Source organism: Pseudopipra pipra, chromosome 11 (assembly GCF_036250125.1).
Source record: "Pseudopipra pipra isolate bDixPip1 chromosome 11, bDixPip1.hap1, whole genome shotgun sequence".
Lineage (NCBI taxonomy): Eukaryota > Metazoa > Chordata > Aves > Passeriformes > Pipridae > Pseudopipra > Pseudopipra pipra.
The window spans coordinates 9,662,033-9,675,267 of record NC_087559.1 but is presented as its reverse complement, the minus strand read 5'-3'; the positions used below and the strand labels follow the sequence as shown (position 1 = coordinate 9,675,267).

The 13,235-nt window shown below is 58.8% G+C and overlaps 1 protein-coding gene across 5 annotated transcripts; it reads left to right on the top strand.

Annotated features, from left to right (window-relative positions):
* Positions 1-441: 441 nt before the first annotated feature.
* On the top strand, positions 442-13,181 carry BRPF1 (bromodomain and PHD finger containing 1). 5 transcript variants are annotated; one of them, XM_064667396.1, is made up of 13 exons: positions 442-1,255; positions 2,122-3,081; positions 5,393-5,549; positions 6,660-6,791; positions 7,138-7,284; positions 8,215-8,527; positions 9,456-9,770; positions 10,877-11,164; positions 11,255-11,402; positions 11,949-12,085; positions 12,178-12,296; positions 12,403-12,557; positions 12,622-13,181. In XM_064667396.1, exons 1-13 carry the CDS (start codon positions 660-662, stop codon positions 12,824-12,826), a joined length of 3,672 nt encoding a protein of 1,223 aa, XP_064523466.1. In that variant the 5' UTR covers positions 442-659; the 3' UTR covers positions 12,827-13,181. The 5 variants fall into 5 exon arrangements, with proteins under 5 accessions (XP_064523466.1, XP_064523468.1, XP_064523467.1 ...); XM_064667398.1 differs by having other exon boundaries at positions 444-1,255; positions 9,459-9,770; positions 12,643-13,181; XM_064667397.1 differs by having other exon boundaries at positions 444-1,255; positions 12,643-13,181.
* The last annotated feature ends 54 nt before the right edge of the window (positions 13,182-13,235 follow it).

Here is a 13,235-nt window from a genome sequence, read left to right as displayed (position 1 = left end):
TCTGCTGCCGTGCTGGGGCGAAGGCACCGGGGGTACCAAGGGGGTCGGAGGGATCGGGGGTACTCGGTGGTACCGAGGAGGCAGGAGGGACCGGGGGGACCGAGGGGCCGGAGGACTCAGGAGAACCGGGGAGAGCGGGGAGATTGGAAGGGACCGAGAGGACCGGAGGGGTGCGGGGGGTCGGGGGAGGCCGGTCCGGGGCGGGGCCGGGCGGCGGCGGGGTCTGTGATTCGCGGCGGCAGATTCGCCACCGCCGGCGCAGCGCGGCCCGGCCCGGCCCCGCCGCCCCCACGTGGCCTCCCCACCGCGCTGCCGCCGCCGCCGTCCCCTCTGTCCTCTCGGCCGCCGCCGCCGCCGCCCGGCCGTGCCGTGGCGAAAGTGCGGTTGCTAGGGACGGCGCGGCGCTTTACCCAGCGGCCGCCCCGCGCCAGGCGCCGCCGCAGCTCCATTGTTGGGGCCGGCCCGGGCCCGCCGCCGCCGCCGCTGCCGCCGCCCATGGAGCCGCCCGCCCGCTGAGCGCGGCCCCGCGCCGGGAGCGCCGCCGCAGGCAGGGAGCGGGCAGGGGGGAGCCAGGGCAGGGCGGCCGGGGCCCGGGTAGGGGGCGGCGGGGCGGGGGCCCGGCCCGGCCCGGCCCGGCCTCGGCCCCCCGCGGCCCCGCCATGGGCGTAGACTTCGACGTGAAGACCTTCTGCCACAACCTGCGGGCCACCAAGCCGCCCTACGAGTGCCCGGTAGGCACCTGCCGCAAGATCTACAAGAGCTACAGCGGGATCGAGTACCACCTCTACCACTATGACCACGACAACCCGCCCCCGCCCCAGCACACCCCCCTGCGCAAGCACAAGAAGAAGGGGCGCCAGGCCCGCTCCGCCAACAAGCAGTCGCCCAGCCCCTCCGAGACTTCCCAGTCGCCCGGCCGAGAGGTGATGACCTACGCCCAGGCCCAGCGCATGGTGGAGGTGGACCTACACGGCCGCGTCCACCGCATCAGCATCTTCGATAACCTCGACGTGGTGTCCGAGGACGAGGACGTTCCCGAGGAGGTGCCCGAGAACGGGAGCAATAAGGAGAACACGGAGACGCAGAGCGTCCCTCCCAAATCTGGCAAGCACAAGAACAAGGAGAAGCGCAAGGACTCCAACCACCATCACCACAATGCCTCGGCCAGCACCACCCCCAAGCTGCCCGAGGTGGTGTACCGAGAGCTGGAGCAGGACACCCCCGATGCCCCACCTCGTCCCACCTCATACTACAGGTATTGCCCATGGCTGGGGTGTGAGTAGGCTCCCAGGCTTGTGCCCTGGGTCTGGAGGTGGAATTGACCCGGCTCTGTGCAGGCGGCTTGCCTATGGCCTCTGATGGCCTATCCCAGCTCCTGTGGAGCTCGCTGTCCCATGGCTTCAGGCTCTTGGGGCTCTGCCTGGCATCACCTCCCAGTTCTGAGGGGTCTGTGTGTCTACAGAGCTCTCAGTTGCTGCTTAGGTCACTGTCAGCAGTTTGACTGCTGCTCTCTTTCCTTGCTGGAACAGCATGTGCGGTCACAACAAAACCCAAATGTGTCCTTTTGCCTCCTATTCTGCTCTTTGGAGATATGCTGGGAGAGCTCCAGAGCCCCTCAGCACCAAGATGTACCTGTAGATCTGTTTGGGGGCTTAATTCTTAATTTTCGTCCTACAGTTTTCTGTGAGAGGTTTGGTCAGTGCAGTTGCCCAAGGTAATACCTCAAGCAGGAGTTAACACAGCCCCCTCTCCAGAATTAACAAGACGTGATGCGTCCTTGCCTGGTTATCGTGTCTTGGTCATGAGGCTGCTGTCTCCAGAGAACTGGCACCTTCTGGGTGGCTTGTGCAGGCCCCTGCCTTGCGCTGACAAGTCTCCAAGGCCTGACCTTGCTCCTTAGACCAGTGTTATTTTGTCTGCAAGGTGCCGCTGTGCCACTGCAGTGCTCAGGGTGCAGCAGTACTTCTGCACATTCCTGCCTTGTCCTTGTTTCTTTATTTTGACTTATGGCTTGGCTGGAGTGTTAAAATGTTCCCTCAGCCACAGCCAAACCCTGGAGTTGGGCTTCAGCAGCTCCAACCGTGCCGAACATGCCCTCACTCTCCCGTGCTGTCCTTCCAGGTACATCGAGAAGTCGGCAGAGGAGCTGGATGAGGAGGTGGAGTATGACATGGATGAGGAGGATTACATCTGGCTGGACATCATGAATGAGCGGCGGAAGAACGAAGGTGTGAGTCCTATTCCCCAGGAGATCTTTGAGTACCTGATGGATCGGCTGGAAAAGGAGTCGTACTTCGAGAGCCACAACAAGGGGGACCCGAACGCCTTGGTGGACGAGGACGCCGTCTGCTGCATCTGCAACGACGGGGAGTGTCAGAACAGCAACGTCATCCTCTTCTGCGACATGTGCAACCTGGCTGTGCACCAGGAGTGCTACGGGGTGCCCTACATCCCCGAGGGACAGTGGCTCTGCAGACGGTGCCTGCAGTCACCCTCGCGCGCTGTGGACTGCGCCCTCTGCCCGAACAAGGGGGGGGCTTTCAAGCAGACAGACGATGGGCGCTGGGCACACGTGGTCTGTGCCCTCTGGATCCCAGAGGTGTGCTTTGCCAACACCGTCTTCCTGGAGCCCATTGACAGCATCGAGCACATCCCGCCCGCGCGCTGGAAGCTGACCTGTTACATTTGCAAGCAGCGCGGCTCCGGGGCTTGCATCCAGTGTCACAAAGCCAACTGCTACACTGCCTTCCACGTCACCTGCGCCCAGCAGGCCGGGCTGTACATGAAGATGGAGCCCGTCCGGGAGACAGGTGCCAATGGTACCTCCTTCAGCGTGCGCAAAACCGCCTACTGCGACATCCACACGCCGCCGGGCTCTGTGCGCAGGCTTCCCGCCCTCTCCCACAGTGAGGGGGAAGAGGAGGAGGAGGAGGAGGAAGAGGAGGGAAAGGGCTGGAGCTCTGAGAAAGTCAAAAAAGCGAAGGCCAAGTCTAGGATCAAGATGAAGAAGGCACGGAAGATTCTGGCAGAGAAACGGGCTGCAGCGCCCGTGGTTTCTGTGCCCTGCATCCCCCCTCACAGGTACAACCCACCGCCCTCCTTGGACTGGGGAGAGATTTCTCCTTTTCTCCATACTTCCTGTCCTGCTTTCCATGTAGACATTACCCTGTTCCTCTCCTTAGCTTTTTGCACAGGTGTTTCTCACTTCGTTGTTGCAGAGGGCTGTGGTGGTTTCCTCTGGGAGTCCTGCAGAGAGGCAGGGCTGTGCGATGCGCTACCCCACAAAGGTGTCTGGGCCCTTGGTGGGGCAGGAAATAGCTGCTATTAGTTTAACAGCAGAGAGTGAACTTGGCCAGATGCGTCAGGAAGCAGCTGGAGGTTCCCAGCACTCCTTTCCTGTTGTGCTGACCTCAGGCACTGGAGTAAATCAGGCAGCGAGGAGGGGACTGCTCTCCTTTCTGCTGAAGACCATTTTCTCCTGAGGCTGTGCCAGGCAAATGACAGAAGTGCGGGAGCAACTCAGGCCTGGGAAACGGGCTAATCCCAGGGGTTGTTTTGGCTCTGGAGCAGAGAGGTCTGGGATTGGGATCCCAGTGCCCTGCTGAGCACAGTTCATGCATCCCAGCAGCCATGTACCCCTTGCTGGGCTTCCTCAGTGTTTTGTGCCAGGTGCAGCAACAGCTGTGTCTACTCGGGGCTGCCTGTTGGAGCAGGGCTGTGCAGCTGTGGATGCTGAAAGCCTCTGCATGGCTGTCTGCAAGGAGGGGTGGCTGGAGAGCACCAGGACTCCTGCCTGCCAAGGGGCACAGTGGTCCCAAGGCTGGCTCCACAGCACAAGGGCTGTTGGAAAGATACTTGAAGCCTTGCCAGGGGTTGTGTTTCTGTCACATCACAACCCTGTGGGCTCACAGGGGTGCAAACACCCTGTTGTTACAGGTGTAACTGCTGTGTGTCTTGCTCTGGTTGGATTGTTGGGCTGGCATACAAATCCTGAAATGAGCATTTAAGAGCCTTGCCAGAATTTGTCAGTGTAGTTTATAACTCTTGGTGTCCTCGGCAGCATGTAAAAGCATGTCAGGGCATCTTAGGGTGTTTTTGGATCTCATTGTCACCCTGCAGCAGGCATCACACGGTTGAAGTGCAGGTTTGGCACAGAACTGTTTGTCATCATGGTGGTTGAACCGCCTCCTGAGCTGCTGAAAAATCCTCCTCCCCATGGCGGGAGCTGAGCCACCCCCTGAGCTGCTGAGCTCTCCTCCTCCCCACAGGACACCATCCAGCCCTCGGATCCTCAAGACTATCTCCTCTGCAGTCAGCGGGGAGCACACGTGGGCTGTGTTCTCTGGGCAATGTTCTGGTGACCTGAGGAGGCAGGTCTCTGCCACAAGGCTGCTGGCTTTTCTCCACAGTCTGTTTGTGTCCCAGCCTTATGTTTTTGCTCACTCGGGGCTTGCTCCATAGCCAGGGTCTCTTTTCCTACTTGTGGACACCTTGGCAGGCAGTCTGTAGACTCTTGCTGCTATCGAGCTCACAGTGAAACCCACACTGAGCTAGAAGCTATTAACCTCTCCCCGGGCCTTCCTGTTGGGATTAATTATTCTTCAAGGGCTGTTGCCAGAATGCCAGATGTCTTCCTGTGGGAGCTGTGCTTGGCTGGTGATGGCACATGAGACTGCCGTCCCCAGCCTCTTCACCTGAGGCTGAGGCAGGTTGGATCATCCTATGGGAAGAGCTGTCCCTGTGAGACAGGGAGATACTGGAGGTTTGTCCCTTCGGCTCCGTGCTAGCAGGGCATCTCTGTCTGACTTTGCTGAATGAGGTTGTCCCAGCCCCTCCAGACTTTCTGCTGTTGTGGGGAGTAAGAAATCCCTTTTGTGGTGTTTTGGGCTGTTTAGGGTAGTCTTGGATGGGAGCTCTGTTGTGCTCATGCCACCTGCTTCCTCCTCATGCTTTGCCAGGCTTGAGTTTCTCTGGTAACATTTGGCCAGGCCCTTTATCATGGCTAGCAACCCTCAGACAGATAAATAATGGTTTTGGGGTAGCACCATAACACTTGCAGTCTCAGGGACTGTGGGAGCTGTTAAAGGTTCCAGCCCCTGATTTGGCTATGTTGTAGCCCAGCCTGGCTCAGCCTGCCCTAGGCTTTCTCCATAAGTTGACAGGAGGTAGAAAGGAAAAGTCTGTTATGGAGAGGCAAGGCTGGATGTTTCCTGGCATCCTCTCTTGTGTTTACTCTGTGTGACTTGGTGTCACAGAAATTCCTGCCATGGGAAAGGGTGTTCTCTCTCTGAGGAGCTTCTTAGCTGCTCTTAGCTGCCCCCAGCCAGGGCTTCTCCTGTAGCATCCAGGCTTGCCGTGTTGATGGGCTCTGTGGTTCCTCTCCTTTCCTCAGGCTCAGTAAGATTACAAACCGTTTAACCATCCAGAGGAAGAGCCAGTTCATGCAGAGGCTGCACAGCTACTGGACCCTAAAGAGACAGTCTCGCAATGGTGTCCCCCTGCTCCGCCGCCTTCAGACGCACTTGCAGTCACAGAGGAACTGCGACCAGGTAAGGGCTGCTTGTTTTGGGGCTTGTTGTGGGGCTGCAGGGAACCCTGGCTGTGCGTGTGCTTCCTTCACCTTCAGAGCTGCGGGCTCGGAGCCTTTGCTGCATGTGGTGCTTGCAGGTGCAGAAGGGGGGTCAGAGGTGTTGAGCTCTCAGATGAGGAAAGGGCAGCCCCAGCTGCTTTTGCTGCTTCACCTTCTCCTCCGCTCTCGGCGTTCAGAGAATTGCCAGACAGTGAGGCTGCTGGCAGCCCGCCACGGGGAGGGAATCCTGCACTCTCCGGCTGCCACACAGAAGGTAGCTCCTTTCTCGTGCCTGCATTTGGCCGGTGGCAATGGCAGACCTGTCAGAAATGGCTCTAGTATGAGGCTGCTGTGTCAGCCAGCATTGAGAGAGATGGTTGGGGATCTTGGAAGCAGTCTGTAAGGAACCAAGGCTTCACTCCCAGTTTCTGATACCACTCCAGGAGCACTCCCTCTGGGTGCTGCTTCCAGCCCAGTGTCTGCCTCAGCCCGTAGTCAGCAATTCACAGATGTGAAGTCTCTGGTGCCAGAGAGGAAGATTTTTCTTCTGTCTCCCCTTCTGAGCTCTAAATCTTTCTTTCTGAGCCCTTTGATGACTGTGACTGGGCAGGGGTTTCTCCTGCCTTTGGCCCCTCTCTTTTTTTTTTTCTGGAGAAGAGTTGAGACTGCTTCTGCTCATCTTTGGCTACAGGAAGATATAAATATGTCATTTATTTGGTGCTCCAGAAGTGTAATCAAACAGAGCTGTGTTTCCTTTTTGCCCTATTGCACTTTGCTGGATCTCTGAGCAGCAGCACAGACCTCTTGGGCAGCTGCAGGCAGTCGGTCATGTTAGGAAGAGTATTTCCAGAGGCTCGGGATGTGGCTTTGTGGCATCCTAAGGGCTGTGGTGACCAAGGGGCAGGTATTTAGCTCTGGTGAGACTGTTCCCGAGTCACTTGCCTAGGTTACAGCAAGGGAACCGGGACCTTTGCTGAACCAACAGGGTCAGGCTGGTTCCCTTTGCCATGGAAGATCCCCAGCACATGGTCAGGAAGGTGGAGATGGGAGCACATCTCTTATCAGCTCATGGTCTCTGATGTTCCTGCAGAGAGACACTGAGGATAAGAACTGGGCCCTGAAGGAGCAGCTGAAGTCATGGCAGCGCCTCCGCCATGACCTCGAGCGTGCGCGCTTGCTGGTGGAGCTGATACGCAAGCGGGAGAAGCTCAAGAGAGAGACGGTAACGATTGTTTGCCCCTCCTTGGGGAGCCGTTGGGGTGGGCGTGAGTAGGGGCTCCTTAGAGTGCTGTAGGTGTGTGCCAGGGTCCCCTCGCCCGTGCTGTGCCCTGTCCCAGCGGCTCTGAGCAAAGGTGGCTGCTCTGCAAGGTGCAGGTGGGACACGCAGGTGCTGGAGCTGGTGTTACACCTCCGATCCCCAGAGATGGGGGTGAGGGGCAGTCCCTGCCCCTCCGTGAGAAGAGGAGAGGGGTTGCTGTCCTGCAGGGCTGCACCACTGCTCCCTGGGGACAGTCCCCTCTGTCTGGGTGGGGGCAGGGGCTCAGCCCCGCTCTGTTCCTCTGTTTCAGATCAAAGTCCAGCAGGTGGCACTGGAAATGCAGCTGACCCCCTTCCTCATCCTCCTCCGCAAGACGCTTGAGCAGCTGCAGGAGAAAGACACAGGCAACATCTTCAGCGAGCCGGTCCCTCTGTCTGAGGTAACAGAAATCTACGAAGTAAGAACCCTCTCCCCCAGATTTCTGCTTCACTCAAACTTGTCCCTTGCTCGTGCCAAGGGCTGCCCAGGGTGTGCTCTGGTCCAGAAGCTCCCTGAGCAGCTTGGTGCTGGCTCACACATCCTAGCACCCTTCACTCACCCGAGGGGGGTGTGCAGCAATGCTCCTCCTGGGTGAGCCAAATGCAGAACAGCCGAGCCGGTGCTAGCTGGGAGCACAGCACTTGGCTCTTCCTCTGTGTGTGTTACTGGTGACACCCTGGGGTCTGTGAGCAGTTGGGGATTCCCACTGGGAAAGGCAAAATGCCAGCCCTTGTCAGTTGGCATGCTCTTACCTGTCCTCTTGGGAAGGCCTCTGCCAGGTGACTGACTCACACTCCCCAAACTGTCACTGTTGTGGGCAGGGGAGATGATTCCTGAGATTCATCAAGTTCCAGCCTGGGAACGTAGGGAAGGGCCATGCTGGCTCTGCACAGCGCTGGCAGCGGGTCAGCACAGAGGCATCTCAGCAGAACAGGGAGGAAGGCTGTGTCCCACCTGCAGCCAGTGCTGCCACCTGGACAGCTCTGTTTTTCCTGTCTGCACTCACCCTCACTCCCAGGGGCTGCGCTTACAGCTCCGTCCCCACGGAACACCATGTAGCATACTGGATCCCAGCTGCCTGCAGGCAGGAGGAGAGGACAGGGTGCTGCCATCTGTGCTGGACCTGTAAAAACGCTTCAGAGTGTGTATCCACAGGTTGAGACAGCACATGGGCTCCCTAATCCGGAGGCGTTACTGTTCCTCAAGCTGCAAAAGCAGATGGCATTCCCCGATGTGCTTTTGGGCAGAGCACAGGAAGCGATACCTGATTCCTTTAACAACTGTTTTCTTGGAGCAGGTACTGCTAACTGTCTCCTGGGCCTTTAGCTCTGGCTCTCTCCTCATGCAGGTCCCAGACTACCTGGATCACATCAAGAAGCCAATGGATTTTCAGACAATGAAACAAAACCTGGAAGCCTATCGTTATCTGAATTTCGATGACTTTGAGGAGGATTTCAACCTGATCATCAACAACTGTTTGAAATACAATGCCAAAGACACAATCTTCTACCGGGCAGCCATCCGTCTGCGGGAGCAGGGAGGCGCCGTGCTCCGGCAGGCTCGCCGGCAGGCCGAGAAGATGGGCATTGACTTCGAGACAGGCATGCACTTCCCCCACTGCGTAACGGTGGAAGAGGCTCAGATCCAAGACATTGAGGATGGTGGGTACTTGTCCCCTGTCCCAGGGTACGAGGGCTACTCGGAGGTAAAGGTTGGGCAGAGCAAGGACACCCGAGAGTCTGTTTGAGCTGCCTCCCATGGGAAGTTCAGTTGGATGCTGGGCTGTGTGTCCCCACTTCCTGGAGAGGTGGGGACTTTGCTAGCCAGGTACCTCTTGGCTCTCTTAGGTTGGTTCTAGGCAATAGTTTATCTGTGTGTCTTGCCAGTCCCTTGGTCCCTTGTCCTCCTGTTGGTCAGAGCAGGGGTATGCCCGGGATGTGGCCTCTCTGGCCCATGTCAGGGTACAGTCACTCACCCCGGCCCCAGCACTAGTTGTGAGATGCTGAGGCTCTTGCTGTGCTGCCTGGCTAGAAGGACGAACTCCCCCTGGTCAGAGCTGTGTATTCCCCCCTCTCTTCCCAGCTGTGGGCTTTGCTGGCTGACACACTGCTCCAGATACCCCATACTCTGTGGTTGTAGTCCTGCTTGTCTCTGGGCATTGGGGAGCACTGCCAAGAACATATTGTTAGAGAAGGGTCCTTTTAGGGTACCCGTGTCCTTGCTTCAGCACAAGACAGGTTTAGACAGGGGAACTTCCCTGCTCTGTAATGCTTCAAGATCCTTTTGACTTCTGTTTTTTCCTGTTACAGTTCCCTTTTTTTTTTCTGTTGCGTCCTTTCTCCAGCCAATGAGAACCCTGGTATCCTCCATACTGCTGATCAGCCTGCTTTCCCCAATGGTCCCAACTAGCTGGTTTTCCCCTTCTCAGGTCTTTTAGGGTAACTTCCCTAAAGGGTTCACAGGTGTTTGGTGGCATGTCAGCTACTTCCCTTCTGCAGGGGACCTGGATTGCCTCATGCCCTTTCATGTAGAGGAGCTCCAATGAGTTCCCAATTTCTTTCATCCATCTGCTCCTCTTTGTTCCTCCAGAAGATGTGCGGTTGCTGCTCTCAGAGAATCAGAAGCACCTGCCTTTGGAGGAGCAGCTGAAGATCCTGCTGGAGCGGCTGGATGAGGTCAACGCGGGCAAGCAGAGCATAGGACGGTCCCGCCGGGCCAAGATGATCAAGAAGGAGATCACAGTCCTCCGGCGGAAGCTCGCGCACCCGCGGGACCTGGGCCGGGACGGGCTGGAGCGGCACAGCTCCTCTGCCAGGGGAGTCATGCAGTCCCACAACCCCTGTGAGAAGGACCTGCAGACGGACAGTGCTGCAGAGGAGAGCAGCAGCCAGGAGACTGGCAAAGGTAATGCTCCTTCCAAAACACTGCCAGTTCGGGGAGCAGTGGAGAGCTGCCTCTGGACTGGCTTGGCTGGGGAGCAGCTTCCCTGCCAGGTGCATCCTGAGGCTGGAGGGCTGTGTGGGCAGCTCCCCACACACACCTCGCTCTTCACTCCTCTGTGTGAGTGGGGCAGGTGGCCTCTTGCAGGATGGTCCCTTATCTCCCATTCCCATGCAGGGATTCCTCATTTCCTGGAATCTCTCCCAAAGAGGTGGGTACAGAGTATGCTGTCTGTGCCTCCCTGGGCTCCCTCCCAGTGTGCCCCTCTGAGGATGGCACACACTGAGTAGTTTGTAGTGAGCCATGCCAGCCAAGCAGGGGGGATTGGCAGCTGAAGGAGATCACATTCAGTGTCTGGAACAGCTGCAGCCTAGTGTGTGTTTGCCCCTGGGGAGGGTTGGCAGATTGCTGGTGTTCACAGCACAGTCAGTGCTCACCTAGTGAGCTCGTCTCCTCATCAATCAAGGAACTGGATGTTGTCCCAGAGACTGAGAGTTCCAGCTGTGTGATGTGGGGCATGAGATGGATTTTTTTGTCCTGCAAGGCCCTGCCAGCTCAGCCATGCTGTGGGGTTCTCTAGGGGCATTATGGAGCAGGCTGCCTTCAGCGTCCCTTCCTGCCTGGGGGCACGGGAGGGAGTTGCAATGGTATTGACTGCCGAGCTCCAAATGCTCTCTCGGGTTGGGATTCAAACACAGGCCAGCTACCAGCTCCCTGGACAGAGATGCTGAGCTGGGGTCTGTGGGGACACAGCAAAAGCTCCGGGCAGAGCTGCCAGGTGTCACTGGGGGTTTGCCACCTCTGCATCCCAGTCCTGTCCACTAATCACCAGGAAAAGCAGGCTCTTCTGCAAGCAGGGACCTTTGTCTTTCAGGCCCTTCTTTGATATCCCTGTCTAGCTTTTACTGTCAGCAGACTGGAAAGTTTGACCCTGAAGTTGCAGGTGTGGCAGCACTCGGGATGGAGGATCTTCCAAGATAATGTTCTCAAGAAATGAAGCTGTTTCTTGACACCACTGCCACGCAGTTCCTGCCAGCAGGGCTGCAGCTGACACCTTCTCCCTCTTCCAGGTCTGGGTCCCAATTCTTCTTCCACCCCAGCACATGAAGTTGGCAGGAGGACCTCAGTGCTCTTCTCCAAGAAGAACCCTAAAACTGCAGGGCCCCCAAAACGTCCGGGACGCCCTCCAAAGAATCGAGACAGCCAGATCACTCCTGGGCATGGGAACAGCCCCATTGGGCCCCCCCAGCTCCCAATAATGGGGTCCTCCCAGCGGCAGAGGAAGCGAGGGCGGAGCCCACGGCCCAGCTCCAGCTCGGACAGTGACAGTGACAAGTCTGCGGAGGACACTCCCATGGGTGGGTGCAGCCGGGCGGTCGTGGCCCCGCTGGCAGCACATGGCAGGGGCTGGCACAGTGGTAACGCTCTTCTCATGGGGTGTTTTGCAGACTTGCCAGCCAACGGTTTCAGCAGCGGGAACCAGCCTGTGAAGAAAAGCTTCCTGGTGTACCGCAACGACTGTAATCTTCCCCGGAGCAGCTCCGACTCGGAGTCCAGCAGCAGCAGCAGCAGCAGCGCTGCCTCAGACCGCACCAGGTACTGTCCCTGGCCCAGCTCTGGAGACACTGGTGCTGCTGGGGGTGTCAGTGGGCGGCTCTTGGCCTCGAGTTGCCAGAGGAGCCCATTTCATGGTCTCTGTCTCTTTCACCCTCCTGCTGCTCCCAGCTAATCCCTAGAAATCTGCAGGGTTTGTGCCTTTTTTAATGTAAAACCTAAAGGTGTGATTGTGCACCAAAGGGCTAGCAAGGAGCATGAACTGGGGAATTCCCTCTTGGCACAGCAGCTGCTCTGTCACTGCCCTTCCAGCTGCCAGCACCATCAGGTTCCTGCCTGTGCCTCTAATTCTGATCAGTGCACATCTTCTGGGTCCTCCTGCGTGAAACTGGGTGGGGGTCTGGCTGGCACCCTGGCAGAAGCACCATCCCACCTTTCTGCCTGGTACCCCTTCCAAGTCCTTCCCAGTGCTGAGGCCAGCAGCTGGAGCCCACAAGCCCTGGTGTCCCACCAGGCTGGCCCTCCCAGAAGCAGTTTCTGAAAGCTTAATATGACTCTTACTGATGGCTCTGCTCCCTGTCTCTGCAGCACAACACCCTCCAAGCAGGGCAGAGGGAAACCTTCCTTCTCCCGAGTGAACTTCCCAGAAGACAGCAGTGAGGACACGTCGGGGACGGAGAATGAGTCCTACTCTGTGGGCACTGGACGAGGCGTGGGGCACGGCAGTAAGTACTGTGGCTGTGCAGCCACGCGCCCGGCTGGCACCGTCACCTGGGGGGACGCAGCTGACCCCTCTCTCCCCTCTCCTCTGGCACAGTGGTGCGCAAGGGCATGGGGCGCGGCGCAGGGTGGCTCTCTGAGGATGAAGATTCCTCCCTGGACGCCCTGGATCTGGTTTGGGCCAAGTGCCGGGGGTACCCCTCCTACCCAGCACTGGTGAGTACTGCCCATCATCGGGGCCTCCAAAATCCATGTCCCCTTCCTGCAGACTGGCTCTTGGGGTCCCCGTTCCCCTCTCAGCCTTCCCCTGCTCTTTTGGCAGATCATTGATCCCAAGATGCCGCGGGAAGGCATGTTCCACCACGGCGTCCCCATCCCCGTGCCCCCCTTGGAGGTGCTGAAGCTGGGGGAGCAGATGACTCAGGAAGCACGCGAGCACCTCTACCTTGTCCTCTTCTTCGACAACAAGCGCACTTGGTAAGGCCGGGGCGCCGGGGGCTTTGGGGGGGGTGTCCGGAGACGATTGTAACCCTCAAACGAGGTGGCCCCCTGCTCCCTGCAGGCAGTGGTTGCCCCGGACGAAGCTGGTGCCTCTGGGGGTGAACCAGGACCTGGACAAGGAGAAGATGCTGGAGGGCCGCAAGTCCAACATCCGCAAGTCGGTGCAGATCGCCTACCACCGCGCCATGCAGCACCGCAACAAGGTGCAGGGCGAGCAGAGCAGTGACTCCAGCGAGAGCGACTGAGCCGGCCCCGCCGGCCGCTCCCCCGCCGAATCTCAGGGCAAACGGGGCTCGGGGATCCCCGTGCAGCTGGCCTGCACCCACTGGGGGATAGGGGACCGGGAGGGGTGGGGCCGGCCCCCCCGCGCCCCCCCCACTCTCCCATTCCCGGTGCCCGCTCCCTCCAGCCTGCCGCTCCTCGGGATGCTGTTCTGGCCGCCGCCGTGCCCCAGGGCGGCCCCCGCGCCCCCAACCCCCCGTGCTGCCCCCAACCCCTGGGCCCAGCCCCCCCGGCCGGCCCCGCGCTTGGACGTTGTTTGTATTTATTTTGAAGGAAGAAAAATCTATTGATTCTTAGAAAATAAACCTCCGCTGCGGAGCCGCGGCCGCTGCGGGCGGGGCGGGAGGGACACGTGTGGCGCCGCCGGCCTCG